Source organism: Phoca vitulina, unplaced genomic scaffold, assembly GCF_004348235.1.
Source record: "Phoca vitulina isolate PV1807 unplaced genomic scaffold, GSC_HSeal_1.0 scaffold1, whole genome shotgun sequence".
NCBI classification, from domain to species: domain Eukaryota; kingdom Metazoa; phylum Chordata; class Mammalia; order Carnivora; family Phocidae; genus Phoca; species Phoca vitulina.
This window is the reverse complement of record NW_022589704.1, coordinates 60,923,857-60,950,607: the sequence shown is the minus strand read 5'-3', so window position 1 is coordinate 60,950,607 and position 26,751 is coordinate 60,923,857. Positions and strand designations below refer to the sequence as shown.

The window sequence follows — 26,751 nt, the reverse complement described above, 5'->3', positions numbered from 1 at the left end:
AATTTCCACCTTTAAATTGGGGTGTTTTGACCATTTATATTTAACATGATTTGTTTGGCTAGGTCCAGTCTATCATTTTGTTATTCATTTCCCAAACACATTTGTCTTATGTGTTCTTTTTTTCTTTCTTCTTCTTCTTTTTTTTTTTTTAATTATTTTGTTTTATTTTATTTTAAGTAGGCTCCACACCCAGTGTGGGGCTTGAACTTACGACCCCAAGATTAAATGTTGCACGCTCCACCAACTGAGCCAGCCAGACGCCCCCTTCTTCTTCTAATTCTTTTGGATTTTTGAGTGTTTTGTATGATTTCATTTTATCTTCTTTGTTGACCTATTAGCTATAGCTCTTTCATTATTTTGGGCCTTGCTTTATGATTTACAATATACATCTTCAACTTATGCTAACCTACCTTCAAGCAGTATTATATCACTTCACAAATAGTATTAGAATCTTACAGTAGTTTACTTCCATTTCCTTCCTCCTGGCCTTTATTGTTATGTTTATGCTATTTATGTTACATTGTCACATGTTTCACTTATCTATATGTTATAAACATCATAATACATTGTTGTTAATTTTGTTTCAACAGTTAAGTATCTTTTTAAAAGATTTAAATAATAAAGAATTTCTTCAATATTTAACAACATAGTTATTTTCTGGTATTCTTCATTTTTTAATGTAGATCCATATTTCCATCTGGTGTTATTTTCCTTCTTCATAAAGGACTTCATTTAACATTTCTTACAGGGTGCCTGGGTGGCTCAGTTGGTTAAACGGCCGACCCTTGGTTTCAGCTCAGGTCATGATCTCGGGGTCATGAGGTCAAGCCCTGCGTGGAGCCCTGTGTCAGGCTCCACACACAGCAAGGGGTGTGCTTGAGATTCTCTCTTTCTCCCTCTCCCCCTCCCCCTGCATGCGGACATTCTCTATCTAAAGTAAAAATAAATAAAATCTTTAAAAAATAAATTTCTTATAATTCAGATCATCTGGTGATGACTTCTTTCAGCTTTGTATGTCTGAAAAAATTCTTTATTTTGCCTTTGTTTTTGAAAAATATTTTCACTGAGTATAGAATTCTTTCTCTTTTAACTCTTTAAAGATTTTGCTCCATTGCTTTCTCACTTGCATTGTTTCTGTTGAGGATTCTAATGTCATATTTATCTTTGTTCCTCTATATGTAATTCGTCTTTTTTCTTTGGTTGCTTTTAAGATTTTCTCTTTATGACTGTTCTTGAGCACTTTGATTATAAATCCTTTGGTGTAGTTTCCTCCAAGTTTTTTTGTTTGTGTGCTTGGACTTAGGTCTGTTAGTTTGTAGTTTTTATCAAATTTGGAAAAATTTTAACCGTAATTTCTTCAAATATTTTTTCTGTACCCTTCTTTCTTCCCCTCTTCAGGGACTCTAATTTCATGTATTGAGGCCACTTGAAGTTGTCCAACAGTTCACTAATGCTTGTTTTATGTTTTTTTTTAATTTATTTTTTTGCATGGCAATCCAAATTTATTGAACTACTGATGCTAAGTTATACAAAATTGCACCACTTTAATTAAGGCTTTCAGTTTACACTTGGCTACCTCAAAGTAGTTGTAACATTAGGTTGGTTAATTTAAATACTGTGACTCACAGTATTTAAGACACACAGTCTTTACACCCAAAACGGTTAATGCATACAAAGCAACAAGGCATTGTTAAATAAAACAGCAGTAGTTACTACAACTTAGGCCTTGTGACCAATCACACATGATTAAAATTACTTGCCACATTCACATCCACAGTACTCTTCCACAATTTAACGTCTCAACCAAAACATTACACCTGTGAAACAACCACTAATAGGCAGAAATACTAAACCTGTATATTTGGTATTGCAAATACACTTATGCATGAGCAAGCAAGGGATTCACAGTGAGAATCTACAGCTGCAGAAGCCTGAAAATGATTTACAAAAATTGTTAAATCATTAAAAAATTGTTTGAAAATATACACTTCTTGTTGTAGACCCCCACTGTACACACAACTATAAACATTGCTCCCTATGTAAACAAAAAAGGAAACATAATAGAAGATTTGACAAGTCTGGACATTTCCTGCCCAACAGATATTAAAAGCAATATCTTTAAGACATTATACTGAAAGGACTATTATATTTTAAAGACAAGATCACTGTCTCCACGGATTTTTTTTTAAATTAAAAAAACTTTATAGCTATGTCAATCAAAGCGCTTATTTGTACAATACAATGATAATGACCTTGAATTTATTTTTAAAAATTACAATAAGCTACAAGTATCAAAGAAGCAAAGTTATCTGGAGTAGTCTATATAGGAGCTCTTTGGACTTTATTATGCTAAAATAGTGGTGCTTTTAGGATTTACATTATTGTACTCCCCAATACAAAGTATGGGGCATGTTAAAGTATACAGTACACCATTTTCATACATGTACAACATAGGTGGATGAAAAACGTCTCTTAGCAATAATACTGGATTGTAGCCTCTGGTTTTACCAGCTGCATACTCTAGAACTATTATATAAGTTAAAATCTCTCTTGTGATACTGGAAAGTGATTAAAATGCGCAAACTGATGTAGTAGCTTTCATCTGCCTCCTAAAGGGTCCCACCACAGAAAGTCCATTTAAGACGTTGGTAGCGTTAACAAATTTGGAATGTTGGCGAGGTTGAACTGGGCAACAGCTCTTCAGACCTGGCTAAGAGCTACAATGTATTTAATATATTAAAGCAGCTGACATGTTGACTTTTTGCAGGCCTTCCCAGGCACTGGAGTTTTTCTGTTAATTTGCCACACTAGGTCATAAAAGATCTCATTAACGTTTATTTTTGATTTTGCAGAAGATTCTAAGAATGCACAGTTGTTCATTGTCTTGCTAGATTTTGACCGTGTTCCTTTCCTACAACTCTTTCATCTTCCAAGTCACACTTATATACCAACCAGAATCACTGGAACATCATCAGTGTCTTTAACTTGAAGAATCTGCTCTCTCAGATCTTGTAAATCATTAAATGTGGACTGTGCTGTGATGGAATAAACTAATGCAAAGCCTTGTCCATTTTTCATGTATAAATCTCTCACTGCGGTAAATTGTTCGGTTCCTGCAGTATCCAACATTTCAAGCATACACTGTTGTCCATCTACTTCAACTTGCTTTCTGTAAGAGTCTTCTATCATAGGATCGTATTTTTCAACAAAAATTCCTTGACCAAACTGTACAGTCACAGCAGATTTTCCAGCGCCTCCTGAGCCAAGAACAACTAGCTTATACTCACGCATGGTGCAGACTTGTCACAAGCTAGTACTCTCAGCTGTCACCAGGCCCCCACAGCCCGTGTCGCCCCAAGCCTTGCGCTCCCTCCGGGTTGCTGCTCACGGCGCCAAGGCGGTCCTGCCGCCGCCACCACCACCGCTGCCCCGGCTCTCTTTCTGTTTTTTTAATTATTTTTTTTCTTCTGTATTTCATTTTGTATAGTTTCTATTTTCATGTTTTCAAGTTTACTAATCTTTTTTTCCTCAGTATCTCAATTCTGCCAATTCTATTCTGTGTGTGCGTGTGTGTATATATATGTATATATACAAAAAAAAAATATATATATATATATATATTTTTTTTTTTTTGTCTCAGACATTGTAGTTTTCATTTCCAAAAAGTCTGGTTGGGTCTTTTTTGTGTCTCTGTGTCTCCATTTAACTTCTTGAACATATGGAATACAGTTCAAATAAGTGTTTTAATGTTGTTCTCTGTTAATTTTATTATCTGTGTTACTTCTGGATCCATTTCAGTTAGTTGACTTTCTCCTCATTATGGGTCATATTTTCCTGCGTGCCTGATAATCTTTGACTGGGTGCTGGCATTGTCAGTTTTATCTTTTTGTGTGCTGGATATTTTTGTATCCCTGTAAATATCTTTGTGCTTTGTTCTGGGATAAAGTTAAATTACAGGCATACTTTGTTTTATTGCACTTTGCTTTATTGTGCTTCACAGATTCTTACAAATTGAAGGTTTATGGCAACCCTTTCTCAAGTTTAAGTCCATTGGCGCCATTCTAACAGTATTTGCTCACTCTGTGTCACCGTGTCACATTTTGGTAATTCTCACTATATTTCAAACTTTTCTCTTATTATTATTATATTTGTTATAGTAATCTGTGATCAGTAATCACAACTTGTTGAATGTTCAGATGATGGTTAACATTTTTTAGCAATAAAATATTTTAAAGTATGTACTTTGTTTAGACATAATGCTATTGCACATTTAGTAGACCACAGAATAGTGATCTATAACTTCCATATGAACCAGGAAACCGAAAAGTTCATTTGACTTACCTAATTGAAATAGTGGATCTATTGCAGTAATCTGGAACTGAACCCATAAGTATCTCTGAGGTATGCCTGTATTGGAAACAGTTTCATTCTTTTGGATCTTGTTTTTAAGATCCGTTAGGTAAAAGCAGAGCCATGTTTAGGGCTAATATTTCCTCACTACTGAAGCAAGACGCTTCTGAGTACCCTATCCAATGTCCTATGAATTATGATGTTAATCAGTCTGGCTGGTAGAAACACATTATTCCCAGCCCTCTATGAGCATCAGGCACTAGTTCCTTTAATCTTCTTAGATGGTTCTTTCCACAGCCTTGGGTAGTTTCCTCCCATGCATGTGCCGATCAGTACTCTGCTGAATACCCAAGAGGCCTTCCGCAGATGTTCAGGGTTCTTCGTAGCTCTCTGCTGGTACTCTGTCCTATATGCTCTAGCTGCCTTGGTGTCTCCCAACACATGGTGGTAAGCGTTGAAATACAACTGGTCAGATGTAATCCCTCAGTTTTGCCCACATTGCTCCTGGAAGAGTTCAAGTCTAGCTCTTTACAGGAAAAACAATAACCTCACTGGAAGCTGATCAGGAACATGCAAAAGTTCCAAAATTTCTATATTTCTTTTCTTTTGCAGTTAAGGTTTCTTTCAGTAGACCCAGAGCCCGTCTTGAATGAAGTCCAGGGACACTTTCCATCTCACTCCTTCTTTATAGTCCCCTCAGTCTTTTCTGCCTTTCTTCCCTCTCTTGAGGGTCCTGCTCTCTCTGAGGGAAGCCTAGAAATTCTTGGGGGATTTTATAGGCTTTGTTCCTGGCTCCACCCTGGAAGGACAATGTTTGGCCATTATGGTTTCTTAGACATAAGTCTCTCACAGTTTTCTGAGTGGAACACAAATAAGATCAAAAAGCCTTCCTCTTGCTGACATGGACCAGGTCTCAAAAGACAACTTTGGTGTATTTAATAGTCTCTGTTTCTTTACTCTGTCTTACCAAATACTTTGTCAACCTGCACTGAAGAGCATAAGAAAGGAGAAATGAGGAAAAATAAAAGCACCATTTTGCCTCAAAGGTACTTTTCTTTTTTTTTTATATAGATTTTATTTATTTATTTGAGAGAGAGGAGAGCTAGAGAGAGCACATGAGCAGGGGGGAGGGGCTGGGGGAGAGAGAGAAGCAGACTCCCTGCTGAGCAGGGAGCCCAGTGCAGGGCTCCATCCCAGGACCCCGGGATCATGACCTGAGCCGAAGGCAGCTGCTTGACTGACTGAGCCACCCAGGTGCCCTTCAAAGATACTATTCTTCAAATTAAATAGTTTATACAGGCTTTGGAGATCAGCCTAAGAAATTCACCACCATTAATTTGGTGGGGATATACCTACATTCCAAGCAATAGCTTTTGCTGGGGACTTTCTATAGAGAGCATGATTTTAATGTGAAAAAACCATTGTATCTAAATAGACAATAAAACTAAAAAAGACCAAGTCTTCCTAAATTTTCAATTTTTTAAGTAGAAAATTTTTATTTTTATGTAGGCAAATTTATCAATCTTTTCTTTTTTGTTTCTCCCCCTTACATCAAAAACTAAACTTTATTAGCTGGATTCATGTCAGTTTTTTGTTTGTTTGTTTGTTTGTTTTTAATCAATGAGATGGAGGTCCAGAGACTTAAATAATCTTAGCCTTTGTCACTTCTTGTCGTCTTGAACAAGTCATTTCATCTCACCAAGAACAGTTTTCTACACCAGTAAAACAAAGATTTAATATTCTAGAGAGCTTCTTTGTCGTTTAAAAATGTGTCCACAAATTACTTGATACTCCTCCCTTTAAGAGGTGGAACTTAATTTCTCTCTCATTGAATGTGGTCTGGACTAAATGACTTACTTGTAATGAATAGAAGATGAAGGAAGTGATGGTATGTCACTTCTAGGCCTTGGTCATAAAAGGTATTGTGGGTTTCCTCTTGCGCTTTCTCTCTGGATCCCTGCTTCCGAGGGAAGCCGTCTTCTATGTTATGAAGATACTCAAGCAGTTCTCTGTAGGGGCCCATGTGGCAGGGAACTGAGGCCTCCTGCCAACAGCCAGTAAGAAACTGAGGCTTTCTACCATCAGTCAAGTGAGTACACCATCTTGAAAATAAATCATGTGGCCCTAGTCAAGCCTTTAGATGACTGCAGCCCTGGCCGACATCTTGACTGTAATTTCATGAGACCCTGAGCCAGAATTACCCAGATAAATTGCTTCTAAATTCCCAACCCTTACAAACTGTGAGATGACAGATGTTTGTTTTAAGACATTAAATTTTGGAGTAATTTGTTGTGTAGCAACAGAAAACTAATATATCCTTATATATATTATAACCTTACAGATACTTCCTGTTTATGATTCTGTAATTTAAATGTGGGAGGATGTATCTCTAGTTGCCTGTTGCTTTTACTAATAGTTTACAAAGTGCTTAGGCTGTTATATTTTAAAACTCTTCCTTGAAGAGTCTGCATTCCATATGCCATTTTAGGCAGAAAACTAAATAACATATTTGAGTAGAGGTATTTTCCAACTGGATATTTACTATTTTAATAGCTTATATATTTTAATGAGATGAGACCTTGAGAAAATTATCACTTTCCATAGAGTTCTAAAGCAGGAAAAAGCTCTTTGGTCTTTGGAGGGCCAACAGGAACTATGTAGACCCTTGCAGTGTGTTGTGTTAAGTACATTTTCCTAAGAGGGGCGCCTGGGTGGCTCAGTCGGTTAAGCGTCTGCCTTCAGCTCAAGTCATGATCCCAGGGTCCTGGGATCCAAAGCAGTGTCTTCAGGCTCCCTGCTCAACGGGAGTCTGCTTCTCTCTCTGCCCCTCCCCCAACTCATTCTCTCTCTCTCTCTCTCTCTCTCTCTCTCATAAATAAATAAAATCTTTAAAAAAACAAAACAAAAAAAAACATTTCCCTGAGAAAGAATATGGATACCTTTTACCAGATTTTCAGAGAATCTTCCCTGCCCCTTCCTCCCGCCCAAAAGAGTTTAGAACCACTGGTTCCCGTTTCTATCTGTGGGAATTGAGGTACAGAGAGGTAAGTGATTTGGGATTACCCAACAGAGAGCCTCTCACTCTTAACTCAGTTTCAGACTCCCGTCTGAGAGATAAATTCTACCTACATGAGGCAGCTCAGGGCAGAGCTGGTCTTTACAGTGTTCTCAAGTGCCTAGACCCTCAGGACCTTTACACTTACTATTTTGCTATTGCATATCTCCTGCTCATTTAATCATCAAGCTGCTTCAGGAAGTGGGTGTGGAATAGATCTTCCTAAAAAGACCCCTCTTGCTGACAGATCTTTTGTCTTGGTTCCCGTCAGTTTTGCCCTTATATTGAAGCACACAGGAGCTCAACCAAAGTGCTTTTTTACCATGGTACCTGCCAGAATTCAGAACTACTCCACGGAGGAAATCCATTAGACTTACCTGACCTGATTACTACAGACATATCACTTACATGTTTCTTCAATACTTTTTGAAACCTTCACTTCTTTGCAGTACTGTTACTCATCTCTTTCTGAACTAAGCCAAATGTGAATATTATCATCATAATAAATTAAGAGATTTGGGTTGAAGGATCAGAAATCAAAGTTAAGTTCTAATATTTATGTTAGTTCAGAATTCATTCTTGCCTATTTAGAAATTAAAAATTGCTAGGAACCATCTAGAGATGCCTGGAAAACAAGTAGAAATCCTTAATTGGAGAGCTGGAACATATCTTGCATTCCTCTTACATCTTGCACAGGATGGGTCATTCATTAGATTCTCTTTAGATACTTCATCATCAATAGTATTGAGCCTGGGCTGATTAAAGCTAAGGGAGCTCATGTTATAAATGACCAGGCCTAACAGAAAGAATGTAGGAAATCCTGGTTTTACCTCTGACTTTTATACCTTAAACTATCTGTACTTCAGCTTTCCCAAAACTTCACCCATATAGATTTGCCATCCATTCCCACCATCCCCATGTACTCCAGAACGCAATCTTTTTACTTTAGCTACAGCCAGGTCAGAGAAGCCATGACTGAAACGACAGCCTGGAGAAACTGAGGCTGAAGAATCTGTGCCAATGCCATGAGCTGCCCCCAAGGCTTAAGCTGGACTCCTGGCTCTCCCTCCTCCCACCTAGCTCCAGTAGGCATCTCCTGTGAACAGGTTCCTGGCTTGGCCAAGTGACCTAGCGTGGTCCTGGCCACCATTCAGGGGTTCTGTAAGAGCACTGCCCCTGCTCCCCGACGGTGGGAACAGAGACTCAAAGCCTTGGAAACATTCCCAGGATCTCTCAATGCAAATGTTTCCAGCAAATTCAGCATTAGATCCTACCTTGTAAAACAGCCTTGTAGCACAAAGATAAAGTGAAATGACCGAAGTGCTTATCAGGTACGTTTATTTTTCCATAAACAGAAAGATACGGGAATATTTGGCAAGGAGAGGGTCGTATTTTGCATTTAGGTGAATTTTTTTTTTGAAAAGTAAAAACAGCTTTATATTTAAAGTACAGTAATTCTAAAATAACACATCAGCCTTGTCTGAGGAACGGCAGGAAAATCCTTTGACAAGGAAATTAGGTTTATTTTTAAACTTCCAAGGGGTTGAATTTAATTATAGATGGCAGCAAAGAGCAAAGATCCTTGAAAGTTTTTTAAAGAAAAACTAAGGTAAGGTGTTTGTTCTATAAGGATAATCTATTCCACTGTGTATGTGTGTATATTTTAAAGGGGAGAATAAAGAATAAAGAAAAAGGGGAAAAAAACCTTTTTGTGGTGTTCTTTGAATCTATCCAGAAAGTATGGACATTGATTAAATGGAGTAATTTAGGAAGACAAATATGGTTTTGGTGATTATATAAAAAAACATACCTACTCCAGGGGTGCCTCGATGGCTCAGTCGATTAAGCATCTGACTCTTGGTTTCAGCTCTGGTCATGATCTCAGGGTCCTGAGATTGAGCCCCGCATTGGCTTCCCTGCTCACCGGGGGTCTGCTTCTCCCTCACCCTCTGCCCCTCCTCCCTACTTGTGTTCTTTCTCTCAAATAAATAAAATCTTTTAAAAAAACAACAAAAAAAACCCCATACCTACTCTGTACCTCGAGATGGACATGTAGCTCAGCAGACTGATTCAGTAGTAATTAGGCTATGATCATTTTTGCTATCTACAAATTGCTTCAGAGGGGACTTTTCAAAGCAGAGTCAAAATTTATACAGTGAGATTACAAATTATTTTATAATAATGCTAACACATAAAATGATGACTTTTACTAGAAGGCTGTCTAAATTTCAGTTTTCTTAAAGAATTCGATACTTTGATTTTGCATGCAAAATATGCCAAATATTCATTGAACATGAATTATAAAGCAATATTAAAAGGGAAATACACATAGCAGAAAATATAAAAGTAAGTAAGAGCCAAGTTAATAAATTGTATACCTTTCACTACCTAGTATGCTAATATTGGTGCTCAAGAACTATTTACTATTAAAAAACAAGGCATGGCAGTGGTTCCAGAGCATATCCACTATACAATGAAATGATAACTAAAAATGTTTTATTTTACTCTTTTATTTTGTAGGTATTATTACTTGGCATTCAAAGCACATGAAACACCTCTTGCCAGCAAAGAGAGCTGTGTTGCTATCTTGGAAAAATCCAGATTAGATCACTGGGTGCTGGGAAAAACAAAGGTAGTTTTTTCTTTTTTGTTCATATTGTCACCTGTGATGCTCTACTGTGTATCTTTGTCTCTTGTCAGTGATATGAATAGCTCTGTAAGTTGTGTGGCTTAGCAGACAAAACCCCAGCCTAACATTGATCTTTGCTGGTCTTGGGCCAGGAGTCCTAGGACCTCTGGACAAGAAGAGGAGGGTTCCCTCCTATTCTGCATGTAGTTTGAGAGAACCACTTAGCATTTCCAGAATGAGAACTTTGAGTTTATTTTAAAATGTCCCTTTTAAAATGTTGCTTATTCCAGCACCTCATGGAAATACACAAATCTTATTGACAGGAATGAGCATCTTTTACAGTTTTGTCCATTTTTCATTAGACTCATGTGTTTTTTACTATGTACCCTGATTAGTAGTCTCATCGTGTATAGCTCTTCATTTAGGGAACATCCCATCCCTGACCCAGGTTTTTATGATCCGTTCTGAATTGCCGTACAAAGCCAGTCTTAGTCTGAGTGTGGATGGCAACACGGTTGCTCCTCAGCAGAAATTAGATCACTGTGGATCATTTAGGTCGTTCTCCTTCTGAACTTCCATCGTTGGCTGTGGATCAGTTCTGTTGGTTAGTGCCTCCATCAAAGGCTGTGGAGATAGATAGTAGAAATCAAATTAAGAAAACAGAACTCCTGGCAGCTATAAAGCAGACTTGGAGAACATTTGGGATCTCCTAAATCCCATTAACCTCATCATCTGTTTGTATCAGTAATCAAGGATTGGCTTAACCTTAGAAGGGGTATTGTGTTTGCTCCCAAGAAGTCAGTAATGCTAGCATAAAAGAAGTCGCTGTAAACTTTATGTAGATAACAGTTTTAATGTTTTTAATAAGAATTCTCTGGAGTCAGGGCGCCTGGGCGGCTCAGTTGGTTAAGCGTCTGCCTTCAGCTCAGGTCATGGTCCCAGAGTCCTGGGATCGAGTCCCGCATCGGGCTCCCTGCTCAGCGGGAAGCCTGCTTCTCCCTCTCCCACTCCCCCTGCTTGTGTTCCCTCTCCCTCTGTCAAATAAAAAAAATCTTAAAAAAAAAAAAAGAATACTCTGGAGTAGACTGACCCTCTGTTTGGGAGCCCATACATAATGCTAAAACTAATATCTCATTTCAGGTTTTTCTCAAATATTACCATGTCGAGCAGTTAAATTTGTTGCTGCAAGAAGTCATAGGCAGAGTGGTTGTGCTGCAGGCATATGCCAAGGGGTGGCTTGGAGCCAGGAGATACAAAAGAATCAGAGAGAGGAGAGAGAAGGCAGCGATTGCCATTCAATCAGGTAAACGGTCCTGAATCTTGGCATTTCATCAAGTACTGGGGCCACTCATCTGTTGCTTTTCTCAATGGCTTCTTTTCTTCTTCTACCCTTCCTTCCCTTCTTCCTTCCTTTCTTCCTTGCTTCAGCAAATATTTATTGAGTGCCTATTGTAGGCCCTGGGCTAGATGCTGGGAATCTAGCCATGAGCAAGACTACCATGGTCCCTCTGACCTCCACATAAGCAAACAAGCCATCACAACACACTGTAGTGAGCAGCACGGTAGAGGGAGTGTGAAGTGGGCAGAGGGATAACCCAAATCACACAGACCTGTGCCCCTTCTCCCAGATGACTGATATAATATACACCCCAGGCCCATCACCAAGTTCTCAGCATCAGAATTACTAATGCCCTTTCCCAAAGGCTTTTCTAGCACAGACAGAGCTTATAAACCAAGGGAACAAATCACCAGGCTCTCTCATATGCCCGGCCCATGCAGTGTCTCTTTGCACATGTGGGTGTCATTTATGTTACAAACAGCATCTGAGCTTCTGTGCTGTTGATGAGTGGTTATGAAAGCATCAGTCTTGAACATAGTGGACAATTTCCTTTGTGCTCTCATAACCCAGAATCCCATTGTCCACTCTGGACTTCATGACCGCACTCAGCAACATGGGGAGCTGTGATGCTAATGGGAAGGACAAAAAGGTGAGGTGGTCATGCTCCTGGTGGGCAGCTTAATGTCCCAGTCCACTGTCTGTAGGACTCAGCACACCCCCAGAGATTTCTCTTTCTCTTCTCCTTATCCATTTTCCTTGCCTTCTGCCATACTATTGCATCATTTCCTTCTCCCGAAGCACAGTTCTTGGCACATGGTTCATCCTTACCAAATGCAGGTGTTGTGCTACTAATTATCCCCCATGACTCCCTTCTTTATTTTTTATTATTTATTTTATTTGACAGAGTGAGAGAGAGAGAGCGCACAAGCAGGGGGGATGGCAAGCAGAGGGAGATGCAGGCTCCCCACTGAGCAGGGAGTGAGATGTGGGACTCGATCCCAGGACCCTAGGATCATACCCAAGCCCAAGGCAGATGCTTAACCGACTGAGCCACCCAGGCACCCTGACTCCCTTCTTTATTTTTCACTCCTTCAAATTTCATGTTCATACCTTCCTCCGAAATAAAAAAATCAAACAGATCAGGCTATTCCAGTTCTTTCCTACCATCCCCACAAACCACCCTACTCCCAAGTCCTGAACACAGAGCTTCCTCCAGGGATTAGAATGACAGGGAACAGCCTCACCTGGGATAGAGGTCCCCAGTGATTCATAAGTAGAATCCAGAGTGTTCTGGAAACTCACTGCCGGAACAAAAATAACTCCTTCTCAGAAGCATCTTGGAGGCCCAGCTAAGAGTACAGAGAGGCCCCTTTTCCCCATCATCGCTCACGTATCTCTGCTTATTTTCTTCAGTGAGAAAGCAGGAGGGAGGACAAGAGGGGTAATAGATTGGAGGGAAAACAGCTTATATCAATTCGCTGGCAAGTTCTTAAATTAATATCATTCCTAGCACATGGTTTTGTATTTTTAGCCTGGAGAGGATATGATGCTTGGAAGAAATTTAAGAAAATAAGCAACAGAAGGAGTGAGTCTGCGGTTCCTATTCAAGCAGGTAATTAAAACATCATTTTCATAGCATCCACTTGAAAATATTCTGTGATTGAGTTCATATGATTTTAGAAAGCTGAGAGGTGAATAATTCAGGAGCACTGGAATCGGAGTTTCGAGTTCTAGTGGGGGTTCTAGTGCTTGTTGTGACACACCCCGGCGTGATGATGAAAAGGCTGACAGCGAGCATTTGCCGCTTGCCATACTTGTGTAAGGAGACTCTCAGTAAGTGCTCTAATATTCCTGAGTTCATAGAGAAGGCACCTGTGGCCCAGAGAAGCGCAGTAACTTGTCCACGGTCACACAGCTGGTCAGTAGCAGAGTCAGCATTTGAACACCGGCAGGTCGGATAAAGTCAACTTCATATACCGCCAACTGAACAAATCCCTTTCCTTCTTGGAGTCACACATCTGTCATCTGTGAAACAGGAGGCCAGGCCCAAGTCTGGTTAAGTCTGGAAGGTGTCTGGCAACCTTGGAATTCTTGGATCATATGCAACACCCATCTTTCAGCATCACAGAGATAATAATAGCTCTGGGACTTTCCCAGCAAATGGGATTTCCCACACCCCAGCCTGTATGTGGCTAAGGTGGTCCTCTGGGCCCCGAGGGGTTAAGCTGTGGCTGAGCTTGGGCCTGGCTGCCTGAGTGCTTGGAGCTCTGGCTCCTGCCTCATCTGACCTGTCCCTGGCTCCTGGGTGGCTCTGTTCTTCTGCAAATGGCAGTACCCACGGTGCCTGCCAGCCTGGGTCCCCTTCATCATGGGAAGCCCTATATGCTAAGTGAGGCCCTGGAAGAAGTAGGCCCCAGAGCACACCTGGAGCTCCGAGAGTGTAAAATGTGGAGACAGAGTGAGAGAGCAGTGGCCAGTCCTGCGGATTCCACAAGCCTGAAGAGAGATAGGATTTCAGAAACTGCTGTCTTGAAGCAAACTCTTAAATAAAACAGCTGCAACCTTTTTGAGGCTGTCCCTGCCCAGAACCTGGCTCCAGGAACTCTTCTCCCAACTCTCTTGGGCCACTGTAGAGACCTGACATCTTCATTCAGAACCAAAATATTTGGAAGGAAGGGATGTCATTGAGATGCAAATGTGTAAATTTTAACACCATCGCCTAGGAATTTTAAGCTCTACAACTTCAAAGAGTTCATTGGAAGAAGGATCCAATTCTAGTTGCAGCTTAAGAAAGACAACTCACAGTGTATTTGTTCCTTCCTTGCCCACCTCCACACACCACACCACACCACACCACACGGCACACGCACACACGCGTGCTCACACCCCCCCCCCCACGGTCTCCTGGACTGATTTCTCATCTTGCAGTTTGGCCCAAAGCCCAACATATGTTTTAAAATATAAACTTTGGGTTATATATTGTTGATCCACTGAGTTCAGGATATAGGATCATAAATCACATTTTCCCTCTCTGAAAATGATCTTTAGAGGGTTCCCTGTTTGCACTCTGTTATTGCCAAGTGAGGGAGGGCTGCATGAAAACAGAGACAGGTTTGTTTCATCATCATACCAGGCCGGTCGTGAATGCACCTTTTTGGTAGAGCACCCATGCGGTAGGTACCATGGAAGGATAATTTTGTTTTGTGGAACTGGAGAGAACACATGTCTTCAAGGTGCTTCTTTTTTTTTAAGCTTTGCAAGCACCCCCCCCCTTTTTTTTTTTAGCCCGGCCGCTAGTGTTCCTACTTATCAAGTGGTGCTGGGAACTTCCACTAACTGAGTTTACAGGGGCTTGGGGGGACATGAGAACAGGTACTAACTCCACCTCTCCGTCTTGCAAGTAGTGTGGCAGTCAGAGCAAAGCAGCCAGAGTCTCTTTGCCCTTCACCCCAACACCATGGACAGGAATTGAGGTGCTGGTGTTGTGCTAGCAGAAAAGATGCCTGGATAGGGTAACAGCATTTGCAATTGTATGGGCAGTTTACTTTTTTTTATTATTATGTTATGTTAATCACCATACATTACATCATTAGTTTTTGATGTAGTGTTGGGCAGTTTACTTTTACGTGAGAATGTTGTCCTTATCTTTATATTGGAAGGCATGGTTGTGTTTATCTAAAAAGCAAAGCAACTCATTCCAACTTCTCTGTTTCAGGTGTGTTGTTCCCAAAGCATAATCTTCTCATTACAAGCTCTTCACACACTAGGATGTTTCTGAGTAGAACAAGCCCCAGACCTAGCGGTTCCCTTACTTGTGAAGCCTGCAGGAAGTGGCTTACGGATATTATCCTAGTACAATCATTTCTGATTGTTTTCGAAACTTATTCTCTCGTTTATTTTTTTTTCAACAAATCATTTCACTTGAAATTTAGATTCTATGGAATGCATTTCTTTGTATTTCAAGTTCCGGCCCATTGCCTTTTTTTTTTTTTTAGTGGTGTTGCTAAGATATGTTATATATTTTTAAAAGAGCAGCCCTTGAAATTTAGGAAGCATTTGGCATACATGTTGCTCCAGAGCAGCACATATTGAAATTTGTTTTCCTTTCATCTCCTTCCCAATAAAAGCAGCCGCACAGCTTATCCCTTTAGCTTCCTCAGAACTTCCTTTCAGAATTCCCGATCTATTACGGCACGTTCACATACCAGAAACAAGATGCCTTTTCATGCTGTCAACCTTTTTCATCTGAAATGTAAATTAATTCTTGCTGGTATGCCTTGACAGAGATCAAAGTCGGGGTATTAACCTTCCTGGGCTTTCTCCGGGAATCCGTCCCCAGGACTGGGCTGCCACTGCTAAGAGGCCAGTGTCCCTCCTCCAGGCAGCCCTCGGTCTAGGAGCCACCATTTCAAAGGTGCAGAGTCCTTTTGTAACTGACCTCTCATTACTTTAAACTAGGTGAGAAATGATCTGCCTGGCTAATTCCTGAAAGAGAGAGGGAAGGAGATACACACACACACACACACACACACATGCACGCACACACACAGAGAGGCCTGTTCATTTTAATTGTGGGCCCTTCACTCGGATTCCTGGAGCTCGTTTAAGTGGTTTTGACAGCGAGTGATCTCGGTTTGATAGAGGGAGGGACAGGGCTCCAGATTGGAAACCTCTCCCCTTGCTCAGTGGGTCATTTCTTGCCTGTCAGTCTTTGAGGTAGGCCACATTTGCATTTTCAAAATAAACAGATGCCTTTCAAATACATGAGCTGGTGGTCTAGAGATCTCTGTGGGCCCAAACAGTTCACCAGCCAGTGATCAAATGCTGGAAGAGAAAACAAACGAAAAAAATACCCTAGGTACATACGCATCCATTTCCTACGTGTATAACATTGCACCGGCAATAAAGGGCCTCTATGAGATGTGAGCAATCTCGGGGAGAGAGAGCTAGGGATCCCAAGCAAAAGTATAGTTTATCAGTTTGCCTTTTTCTTTTTTTTTTCGCCAGGGGAACAACTTTGAATGTCATCTTGGTGAGAAGTGACATGTTTTGTGTGTGTTTATTTGTTAATGCTAATAATAGGCTCTTGTCAAAGGAAAACATACTCTTTTAAACACCAAAGAATTTAAAATTACATACTTTTTTAATCAGAAAGATAAGATTACACATATTAGTTTTCAGATAGATGGGGTATTCTAAGTAAAAAGTAACAGTTATATGTCATTCCTTTACTAATCTATTATTTTTTTTAATGAACTCTTTAGTGTCACAAAGTGGATATAACCAGATTTATTCAAATAAAAATGAATATGTTCCTCAGTAAATACTATCAAAACACATAACCTAGTAGGGATTTTTAAAAGGTCTACAATATCTCATTAAAAATGCTCCTCTAATTCAAGATCTGTTTTTTAAGTGAGAGCCAAGTGGTGGGCTTCCCCATCTCAGAGGGGAAAATGCCTCAACTAGGTGACAGTGGAGCCCCAGGGGCTGGGAATGGAATTTCAAAGAGTGTCCCCAGGAAGGAGTAGGCTCTTCCAGCCCCCTTTCCCTGATCTCCCCCAACCCCCAGGAGCAGGAAGAGCCCATTGGTTTACAGCACATTTTCAACTAATTGCTTCAGGGCAGTGGAAAATGTTTCCCTCTCTGTCCTCCATCAACTTCCCACTTACTCCCCCTCCGTCGCCCTTCCAACAACACAGATAAACGATGGCCATTTCTCCTTCCGATGCCTTTTGGCATCTGCCAAGGCTTAGGCTTCCTTGAGCCTGTGAACAGGCAATTTTAAACCCGATTCAACTGCAACTGCTGGGTGCATCATGTGACACTGGGCAATGAGAGTTGCTTTAAATGCTGCTTCCAGAGGGGAAATCAAGCGTCATGTCCAGAGAGGTTCCAGCACACTCGGATACAATTTCAGATAGCAAACTATCAGAGACTATTTAACTTCTTTTAGAAACTTGACCCTGCTTCATAACAAAACCAAATTTTTGTGTTTAAAACTGCCTGAACTTGGGGTGCCTGGGTGGTTCAGTCAGTTAAGTGTCTGCCTTCAGCTCAGGTCATGATCCCAGGGCCCTGGGATCAAGCCCCGCATGGGGCTCCCTGCTCAGCAGGGAGCCTACTTCTCCCTCTCCTCCCCACTCATTCTTGGTCTTCTCGCTTGTGCTCTCTGTTGCTATCTTTGTCTCTCTCTCTCTCAAATAAATAAATAAAATCTTTAAAAAAAAAAAAGGCTGCCTGAACTTTTAAACCTCTCTCAGGTAAGGCCTCCTCTGGTCTTTTCTAACTTCAAAAGGTTGGTTCCTTTAGCACTGTTGGTGAGTTGGCAGTGACTGGGTGGTTGTAGTAATATCCTGGAACTAGATTTCCGGAAATATCCCTAGGTGTGCAGGACAACTATATTTTAAATTTGGAAATGTCTTTTTTCATTCACTGTTTATTAAGTACCTACTGTATGCTGGAGCTGCCATGGTGAACGATGGGATTTCATTTGGGGCATCAAATTTCCCATCTCTGATACAGAGGGTGATAAAACATGCTGCTCCTCAGAAGGATGCTGTTTATATCAGGTACTCTATATCATGTCAGTACATATTAGGAGGGAGTTCTATAAGACTCCAGTGCAATACAAAGAGTCAAAATCATTCTGAAATATAACTGAGGATATACATTGAAATAATCCATGTTTCTTGAAGGTAAAAATGGTTACAGGAGATAGTTTCAGACTGACAAAGCTGTGCATAAGCAGATTGTTGATCGCAAGCCAAACAGTAGAGGAAGGTCAAGTGAATGTACCATTGAAGGCAAAGGTCCACCTGGAACTAACAGAAGGAAATCAATCTGATCACTCCTCTCCTTTCATCTCTATTTCCCATTCTACCTCTATTCCACTGTTTCTTCACTCACTCCATTTCTATCTCTTAGACTCCTGGTCATTTCACACAAATGCTTACTTCCTCAAAATGTGAGAGAAGACAGGTTCCAAACTCTTCATGGCCAGGGCAGGAACCATCGACCTCTCTTTTCCTGTTGTGTTAGGTCATAGCCATACAAGAGTAAAGCACCATCTAGGGGAACGTGTTAGCTGGTGTGCCAGGCTTGAGCTGAACCATGAGGTGCATGCTAGCCCTACTGCCTTCTAAATCTTTGTATAATAGAAGACAGTACTTTCAGGCTCATGCAAGGAGTCCTGCCCAGTCCACCTGCACACTGCCTGGGTTTCTCTAGCTCTCTGTAAGTAAAAAGTTGGGGCTGATTTATGACAGCTGTAAGGGTTGTGCTTTACTTTGGGAAATTGCGCCATTTGTGACAGGACACATACAGAGACATGAGACCTACAGAGAGCTCCCGAAGCTTGGCTTAGAGGAAGTAGTATATAGCAGAGAGAAGGCCAGGCCTGTGGCTTCAAGGTTTCTGTCAAGAAATGGGCCCTGGCAAACCTCACTTGGGCACAAACAATGGAATTCTTGCCATGAAATAACTTGGAATGCTAAGGAATGTCCTTTGCTATGAAATCAAATTATTGTCCGTGTTAGAATTAAATGCCCAGAGTGCTATTCACCTAATGCACAGAGAGGAAACTGTAAAGAGCCGACATGGGCTTGAGGTCTGATTGTGACTGATATATTGACATGGCACAGAACTGTGCTTAAGATGAAACTGGTGCAGCAGTCTGTGCCCCCAGGACTCAAGATTAAACTTTCAGAGGAAGTCCCTGCGTACTTCAGCTTTGAATCAGCTTCTCCATTCTGGACCTCATGTAGAACTCCAGAATCTGGCTGCAAAGAGGTCCTGCCCAAAGTGGCATCTTAACACCTCAACCTATCAACTACACTCAGCGTGACTGTGATCACTAACACACTCAAGTCACCTTTATTCTGTTCCTTTAAATTTTTTTCAAGTTTCTTTTTTTCATATGGAATCATAGTTATTTAGGCTATATCTACATAATAGTAAAGAAACATTTAGGGACAAAACTAACTGCTCTGGCAAGAGTGATTGGACTTCTTTTCCTCAAAAGACTCCTGTGTGTGGAAAGGCAGATTTTGTTTTCCCCCTTAACAGATGAAACAGAAGCACAGAGAATTTAAATAAGTTGTCTCTCCTTATGTGTTATGGGAGCTTAAGAATTGGCTGGGGTTCCAGGGTGGCTCAGTTGGGTGAGTGTCTGACTCTTGGTTTCGGCTCAAGTCATGATCTCATGGGTCATGGGATCTAGCCCTGTGCAGCCTCCATGCTCAGTGGGGAGACTGCCCGAAGATTCTCTCCCTCTTCCCTTCCTCCCATGTGTGCTCACGTTGGTGCTCTCTCCCTTTCTCTCTAAAAGAAATAAATCTTAAAAAAAAAAAAAAATTGGTATCAAAGCCCTCTTCTCAATCTTTATCCAGTGCTCTTTGCAGTAGACCACACTCTACCATTTATTTGCACCTTGGATATGGCACACTGACATAGGGTACCAGTCAAAGCTTTGGGAAAAGTTTCATATACCAACTTAAGCAAGTGGACTTTGGAGTCAAAACAATTTACTTTAACCAAAACAATGAAAACTCTGATTAAAAATGGGCAGAGGACCTGAATGGGCATTTTTTCAAAAGAAGACATACTGATAGCCAACAAACACATGAAAAGATGCTCAACATCACTCGTCATCAGGGAAATAGAAATCAAAACCACAATGAGATGTCACCATACATCTGTCAGAATGGCTAAAATCAAGAAAACAAAAAATAACAGGTGTTGGTGAAGTACATGGAGAAAAAGGAACCTGCGTACAGTGCTGGTGGGAATATAATTGGTGCAGCCACTATGGAATACAGTGTGCAAGTGTTTCAAAAAATTAAAAATAGAAATACCATATGATGCAATACTTCCACTACTGGGTATTTACCCAAAGAAAATGAAAACATTAACTCAAAAAGATATAAGCATCCCTATGTTTACTGCAGCATTATTTACAATAGTCAAGATATGGGAAGCAATCTAAGTGTCTCTTGATAGATGAATGGATAAAGAAGAAGTGGTATATATACACAATGGAATATCATACAGCCATAAAAAGGATGAAATCTTGCCGTTTGCAACAACATGGATGGACCTAGAGGGTATTATGCTAAATGAAACAAGTCAGACTGAGAAGGACAAATACCATATGATTTCACTTATATGTGGAATCTAAAAAACAAAATGAATAAACAAAAAGCAGAATCAGACCTATAAATACGGAGAACAAACTGATGGTTGCCAGAGGGAAGGGGAGCAGGAAGATGGACAAAATGGGTAAAGGGAAGTGGGAGATACAGGCTTCCAGTTATGGAATGAATAAGTCATGAGAATAAAAGTTACAGCACACGGAATACAGTCAGTGGTATTGTAATAGCATTGCATGGTGGCAGATGGCAGCTACACTTTTGGTGAGCATAGCGTAATGTATAGAGATGTTGAATCACTATCTTGTACACCTGAAACTTCTGTAATGTTGCGTGTCAACTATACTCAAATTTTAAGAAAAAGGAAAGAAAAGCAAACAAAAAACAATCGACTTTACATCTCTGCTATGCCATAATTTGTCATATGGTTTGGGGAAAATTACTTAACTTCTGAGTTTTAGTTTCCTCACCTGTAAAATGGAACTCATGAAGACCTAGTTCTCAGGACCACTGTGAAGATGATTACAGATAATACATGCAGAGCATCCTGCATAGTACCTGGCATGTGGTAGATATTCAGCAAATGTTAGTTCCCTCTGTGTACCCCCTTCCTAAACATGAACTTCACTGGGAAATAAATCTGTCTGTGTAGTACTCTTCAATGGTGAGCATAATAATATTATAACTTCAAAAAGATGAAACCATTTCTCTCAATTTTGGAGAAAAAAATTGTACCTGTCAAATCTTAAATACAGTTACAATAAAGCATTTATAAAAGAGAGAACTTTCTAAATCTTATGTCTTGCTTATCTAACAGGGGAAAATTAAAATATAATAGTACCATGTGAAAGATTTGAAGTGGTTTTGTTTTTGTTTTTGTAAAGAACTCTGCTCCATCATGCCAAGAGCTGGAGTCATTTGTGTAGATAAATTTTTCACTGGCCTCATAGTTGTTAAGATTTAGGTGGTATGCTAATGACATTGTTTTTCCCCCATTCACTGAGTTGAGGCCCTACTGCAACTTGTTCTGTAAAATAGCAAGTCCCCTCCTTGCCCCCTTCCATAAAGTCGGAAATTCTAAAATCCAGGAGTTAAATATCACCCAGATTTGCTGCCTGCTGGTGTGGAAAGCAAGTTGCCTTTCAGATGTCTAAGGAGTTGGAAGATCTCAGTGTGCATATCATGCTTAACCCACGGTGACGGGTGATTGGCAGCCTAACAGCTGAGCGACAGCCATTTGGCTAGGAGTTCAAACCCCAACACGAAGAGCCATAGCAGGATCATGACTTGATTTGCTGTGGCCATGAAGTCTAAATCACTGAGCACAGAGGTGGAGGCAGAGGTGACAGCTGGTAGCCATTCTCGTCAATAAAGTTGTGACGGTTGAGATGTACTAGCAACCAGAGCCTGCTAATTTCATAGACTTTGAGCCAAGTACTTAGTGTCAAAACCAGCTATGGTCAATGATACAAATGGCTGTGAAGTGTCCCTCGTCAACAGCAAGGCTCTCCCCACCAGACGCTTTCCTCCTAGTGGGTTAGAAATGATTGGATCCTGCTTTCCAGGAACAATCAGTTTGAGAAGACTTTTATCTTTTAATTTTTTTAGGTCCTGGTGATTTTTAAAAAGTCATATTTATTGAGGTATAATTTATATACAGTAAAACTCAAAACAGTTTGATAAAATTGAATGAGCACAGGTAATCCCCTTTACAATCAAGAAAAAGAAAATTTCCAAAAAGCTCTCTCCTGCCCCTTCTGTTACAATCCCTCCCCCACCCTTAGGTCCTGGTGACCACTAATGGGTTTTCTATCCCTATAATTATGCCTTTCCCAAAATGTCATAGAAATGGAGTAATATAGTATATAAGCTTTTGCGTCTGGCTTCTTTAACTTAGTTTAATACTTTTACGATTCATCAGTGTTCATGCATTTAACAGTAATTTGTTCTTTTTCATTGCTGAGCAGAATTCCAGGATGTGGATATACCATAGTTTTGCCAATTACTAGCTAAATGACATTTGTTTCCAGATCTGGGTGACTACGAATAAAGCTGCTGTAAACATCTAAAACTTTATCTTTTTAGGAAAGATTTATAGGAAAGTAAATAACTTTGATTTATAGGAAACCAGAACTGCATAAGCTGGAATGATCATAGAGGTGGGAATTATTTCCTTCTTGATTAACAAACAGAAATACTTACTTTCCTAACATGCTATATTTTTGCATAGAAATTTCTAGTTTATACAAGGCAGTTTCACCCACCTTATTTTTGTAGTTCTCACAGTAACCCTGAGAAGTAGGTTGGGAATCTTACCCCATTTTACAGATGGTGGCTAAGAAACTTCCCTGCAATCCAGACTGCCTAACTCCTGATCTGGTGCCCTTCCCCCAAACATTTTCTGAACATCCTCTCTGTGCAGAACACTCTGCTAAATGCTTTGGGGGTGGTCACAAAAGCAACATAAAAATTATTTTTTCCCCATTGAGAGGGAACAGACAGCCTGATGCTCTACATCATGTCAGCAGGTAAATGTAAATTAAAACATCAGTATACTGTTATACACCTATTAGAAGGGCCAAAATCTGTAACACTGGCAACATCAAATGCTGATGAGGATGTGAAACAACAGGAACCTCATTCATTGCTGATGAGAATACGGAATGGTAGAGCTACTTTGGAACACAGTGTGGCAGTTTCTTACAAAACTAAACAGACTCTTACCATATGATCCAGTATTCACGGTCTTTGGTATTTACCCAGAGGAGTTGAAAACTTATGTCCACACAAAAACCTGCACACAGATGTTTGAGGCAGCTTTATTCATAATTTCTAAAACTTGGAAGCGACCAGGATGTGCTTCAGTGGGTAAATGGATAAATAAACTGTAGTACATCCAGACGATGGAATATTATTTCGTGCTAAAAAGAAATGAGCTTTCAAGCCACTAAAAGGCATGCAGGAAACATAAATGCATATTACAAGGTGAAAGCCAGTCTGAAAAGCCTACGTACTGCATGATTCCAACTATGACATTCTGGGAAAAACAAAACTGTGGAGACTGTACAAAGATCAATGGTTGCCACAGGTGTGGGAGGGGGTTAATAGGCAGAGCCCAGAGGATTTTTTACGGCAGTGAAATTACCATATGACACAAGGATGATGGATATATGTCATTTTAATGTGTCCAAACCCATATGATGTACGACATCGAGAGTGAACCATAGTGTAAACTATGGATTTTGGGTAATTAAGAAGTGTCAGTGTAAGTCCATCAATTGTAGCAAATGTAGCACTCTGGTGGGAGGTGTTGATAGTGTATGCATATGTGGAAGCAGGAAATATATGGGAAATCTCTGTACCTTCCTCTCAGGTTTGCTGAGAATCTAAAACTGCTCTTAAACATAAAATCTTTTAAAAAGGAGGTGGGAGAAACAGTCTCAAATGGAACCAGGACGGACACATCTGCCCCAAGCTTAAGAGGAGTGCTAAGCTAGAGCCAGCTAACACAACCACAAGAAACAAACAACCTATGAAGCTTCCTCCAGTCCTTTTTGGAAGCAGGCGGGGCATAAATTATAAGAAATAAATCCCACCCAAGGTCGCTGGGAGTCAGAAGAGAACAGAGTGACAGTGCCTGGGTGCTTGAAGGCAAGGGGAATTTCCCAAACGGCGATGTTCTGAGGCAGACAAGAAACTGATCTCTAGGATAAGGGAAAACCTGCCTCCTTAGTTTCCAAGTTAGAGAAAGCAATTACCCGGCAAGACTTTCTTTGAACTCAAAGTTTGACCGGGATAATGACTGGAATTAAGCGCTGGAGAATCAAAGTGGAAAATGTTCTCATAGGCTTGGAATTACCAGAATTGTTTTATGTGGAAAGGGGGTTTCTGATGTGGCTGTTGGGGGAAAAAAAGAAAAAATCTGTCAGTGAGATTCTATTCTTTAAAAAAAAGAATTGTACTTTCTCAGTGCTGCTTTTGGTGGCATTTGGCTGTCAGACCTCCCACAAGTTGGCCTCTTTATGTTCTGATAAGATGGCTGTTGACCAGCTGTCACTCCAGCCAGAAATGACACGGGCTCCTGGTGCAATTCGCCAGCAGCGGTGAGGAGGGAAGGCTGCGCCTTTGTGCCTCATCTGTATGCGCCTTCTCTGCCAGATACAGTAGGCACTGTTTGCCAGGTCCATCATGAGGGCAGGAAAGCCTACCCTGCCTAGATCCCCAACCAAGAAATCTACCTAGACGGTGCCCCTGCTGGAAACCATGCCTCTGGGGCTACCCTCTGGGTGGGTCATCGAATGCCAGTCCAGGCCAGAGCCTCCTCCCACAGCAGCAGATCTGTGAGAACTTAGAGGCCCCGGCATGTGAAAGAAATAAAGTCTGAATTTTTACTTCCACTTTTAAAGGAAAAAATAAGAGTAGAGGTTAATGATTTTTAAAATGTTTACATAAATGGGGCTGTACCATGTCATATTTAGGAATTCAGACTTTAGGGCAAAACTGCTTGGATTTGAACCCTGGCTCTGCCACTCTCCAGCCGTGTGTGACTCTTGGGCAAGTTATTTAACCGCTCTGGGCCTCAGTTTCCTTAACTGTAAAATGGGAATAATAGTGGCCTCTACCTTTTAGAGTTACTATGAAGATTAAAGAGTAAATTTTTGTAAAGGGCTTAGAACACTGCATGGAACATAATAATCCATATATTTGTATTTGTTTGTTAAATGAAAATAATGGAGATTTCCCTAATTCCTGTTCTTAACACCCCCCACCCCCCAGTGAAATCAAGCTGAATACATGTACCTAATCTTTTTCATCTATTTCTTTTTTCTTATCATCTGTCAGCTTTACCTCTTCATGTTAGTTTCCTAGGGCTACCATAACAAATTACCCCAAACTCTGTAGCATAAAACAACAGAAACTTATTCTCTCACAGTTCAGGAGGCTGGAAGTCCAAAATCAGCAAGGTTGGTTTCTACTGGAGGCTCTGAGGGACAATTCTTTCCATACCTCTCTCCTAGCTTCTGGTAGTTCTTGACAATGTTTGGCATTCCTTGGCTTGTAGACCCATCACTCCACTCTTAGCTTTCATTATCACATGCATTCTCCCTGTGTCTGTGTCTTCACGTGATCTTCTTATAAGGACGCTAATCTTTGGACTTAAGACCCACCTTAATCCAGTATGACCTCATCTTAAACTAATTACATCTACAAAGAGCTTATTTCCAAATAAGGTCACATTCTGAGGTTCTAGGTAGACAGGAATATTGAGGGGACTCTAGTCTACCCAGGTCACTCCCTTAAAACTTTTAGGGTGTTTTTATATCTGTTATTTCTTTTTATTCCTAGAATATTAGAATGTATTAGAATGTAAGCTCCATGGGAGTAGGGACTGTATCTCTTTAAGTGTAGTCTGAAGTAGCTGACATTGCTTAACGTGGGTTTGCTGGGCACCTCCAGGGAATGGAGAGACATGGTGCCATCAGGCTGGGTGTGGGAATGTGATGTTGAGGTAGGAGAGTCACTCAGAAGGAGAGAGAGGGACAGGATGGGAAAAAAAAATTCCATCCAAGGAAATAAAAGAAGGAGAAAGGTCAGAGATCCCAAATATTCTAATATGGTATATCTGGAAGTTCTGCCAGCAAATCTGAAACAGCCAGAGTCAGAAGGAAGGAGCAGGATGAGAGAGAACAAGGTTTACATCGCAGGTCAGAGGAAAAGAAGAGGGGGCTGCCTCAGGGCAAAGCCTGAAGCATATCTTTAGGATGAGGGGCTTTGCTACCAGTGTGGTTTCTTCTAGAGCCAAGGGATCCAGCTGGGAAGAACCAGCCCTCTTCAGATACCTGAGGTAGTCTGAGGTGGTGGGACATCTTCAACCCATCATGCCCTCGAGGGTCATGGAGAATGGAAGAAGAGATGTGACGGCCAGGACAGGCCCTTCAGTATTTTTCCACTCAAGTCGTGAGCTGTTTTGGTAGAGAAGTATTTAGGTATTTATCAACATGAGCTAAGCTGCCTGGACAATAAAAAGCTGCAACTGTGGTAGTCCTCAACCTAGTGGAATGTGTAGTCTCTCTTTTCCATGACCGCATTATTCGTTGTCGACCCACAACCATCAGTGAACAGGACTACAAGATGAAAGGAAAGGACACATATGCCTGAGGGGCAGAGATGTGGAGGAAAGGAGGAGACCTTGTCCCTCCTTTTACTTCCCTGGTGGTACAACTAAAAA

The 26,751-nt window shown here is 40.7% G+C and overlaps 1 protein-coding gene and 1 pseudogene across 1 annotated transcript in view; one reads left to right on the top strand and one right to left on the bottom strand.

Annotated features, from left to right (window-relative positions):
- Window positions 1–26,751, top strand: part of MYO3B (myosin IIIB) — a 390,474-nt gene that overhangs the window by 240,695 nt on the left and 123,028 nt on the right. The window contains exons 26-28 of the mRNA XM_032401018.1: window positions 9,926–10,037; window positions 11,175–11,337; window positions 12,905–12,985. Of these exons, the coding sequence (XP_032256909.1) occupies window positions 9,926–10,037; window positions 11,175–11,337; window positions 12,905–12,985 (356 nt within the window). The remainder of the gene's footprint in view (window positions 1–9,925; window positions 10,038–11,174; window positions 11,338–12,904; window positions 12,986–26,751) is intronic.
- Window positions 2,737–3,291, bottom strand: LOC116643200 (annotated as a pseudogene).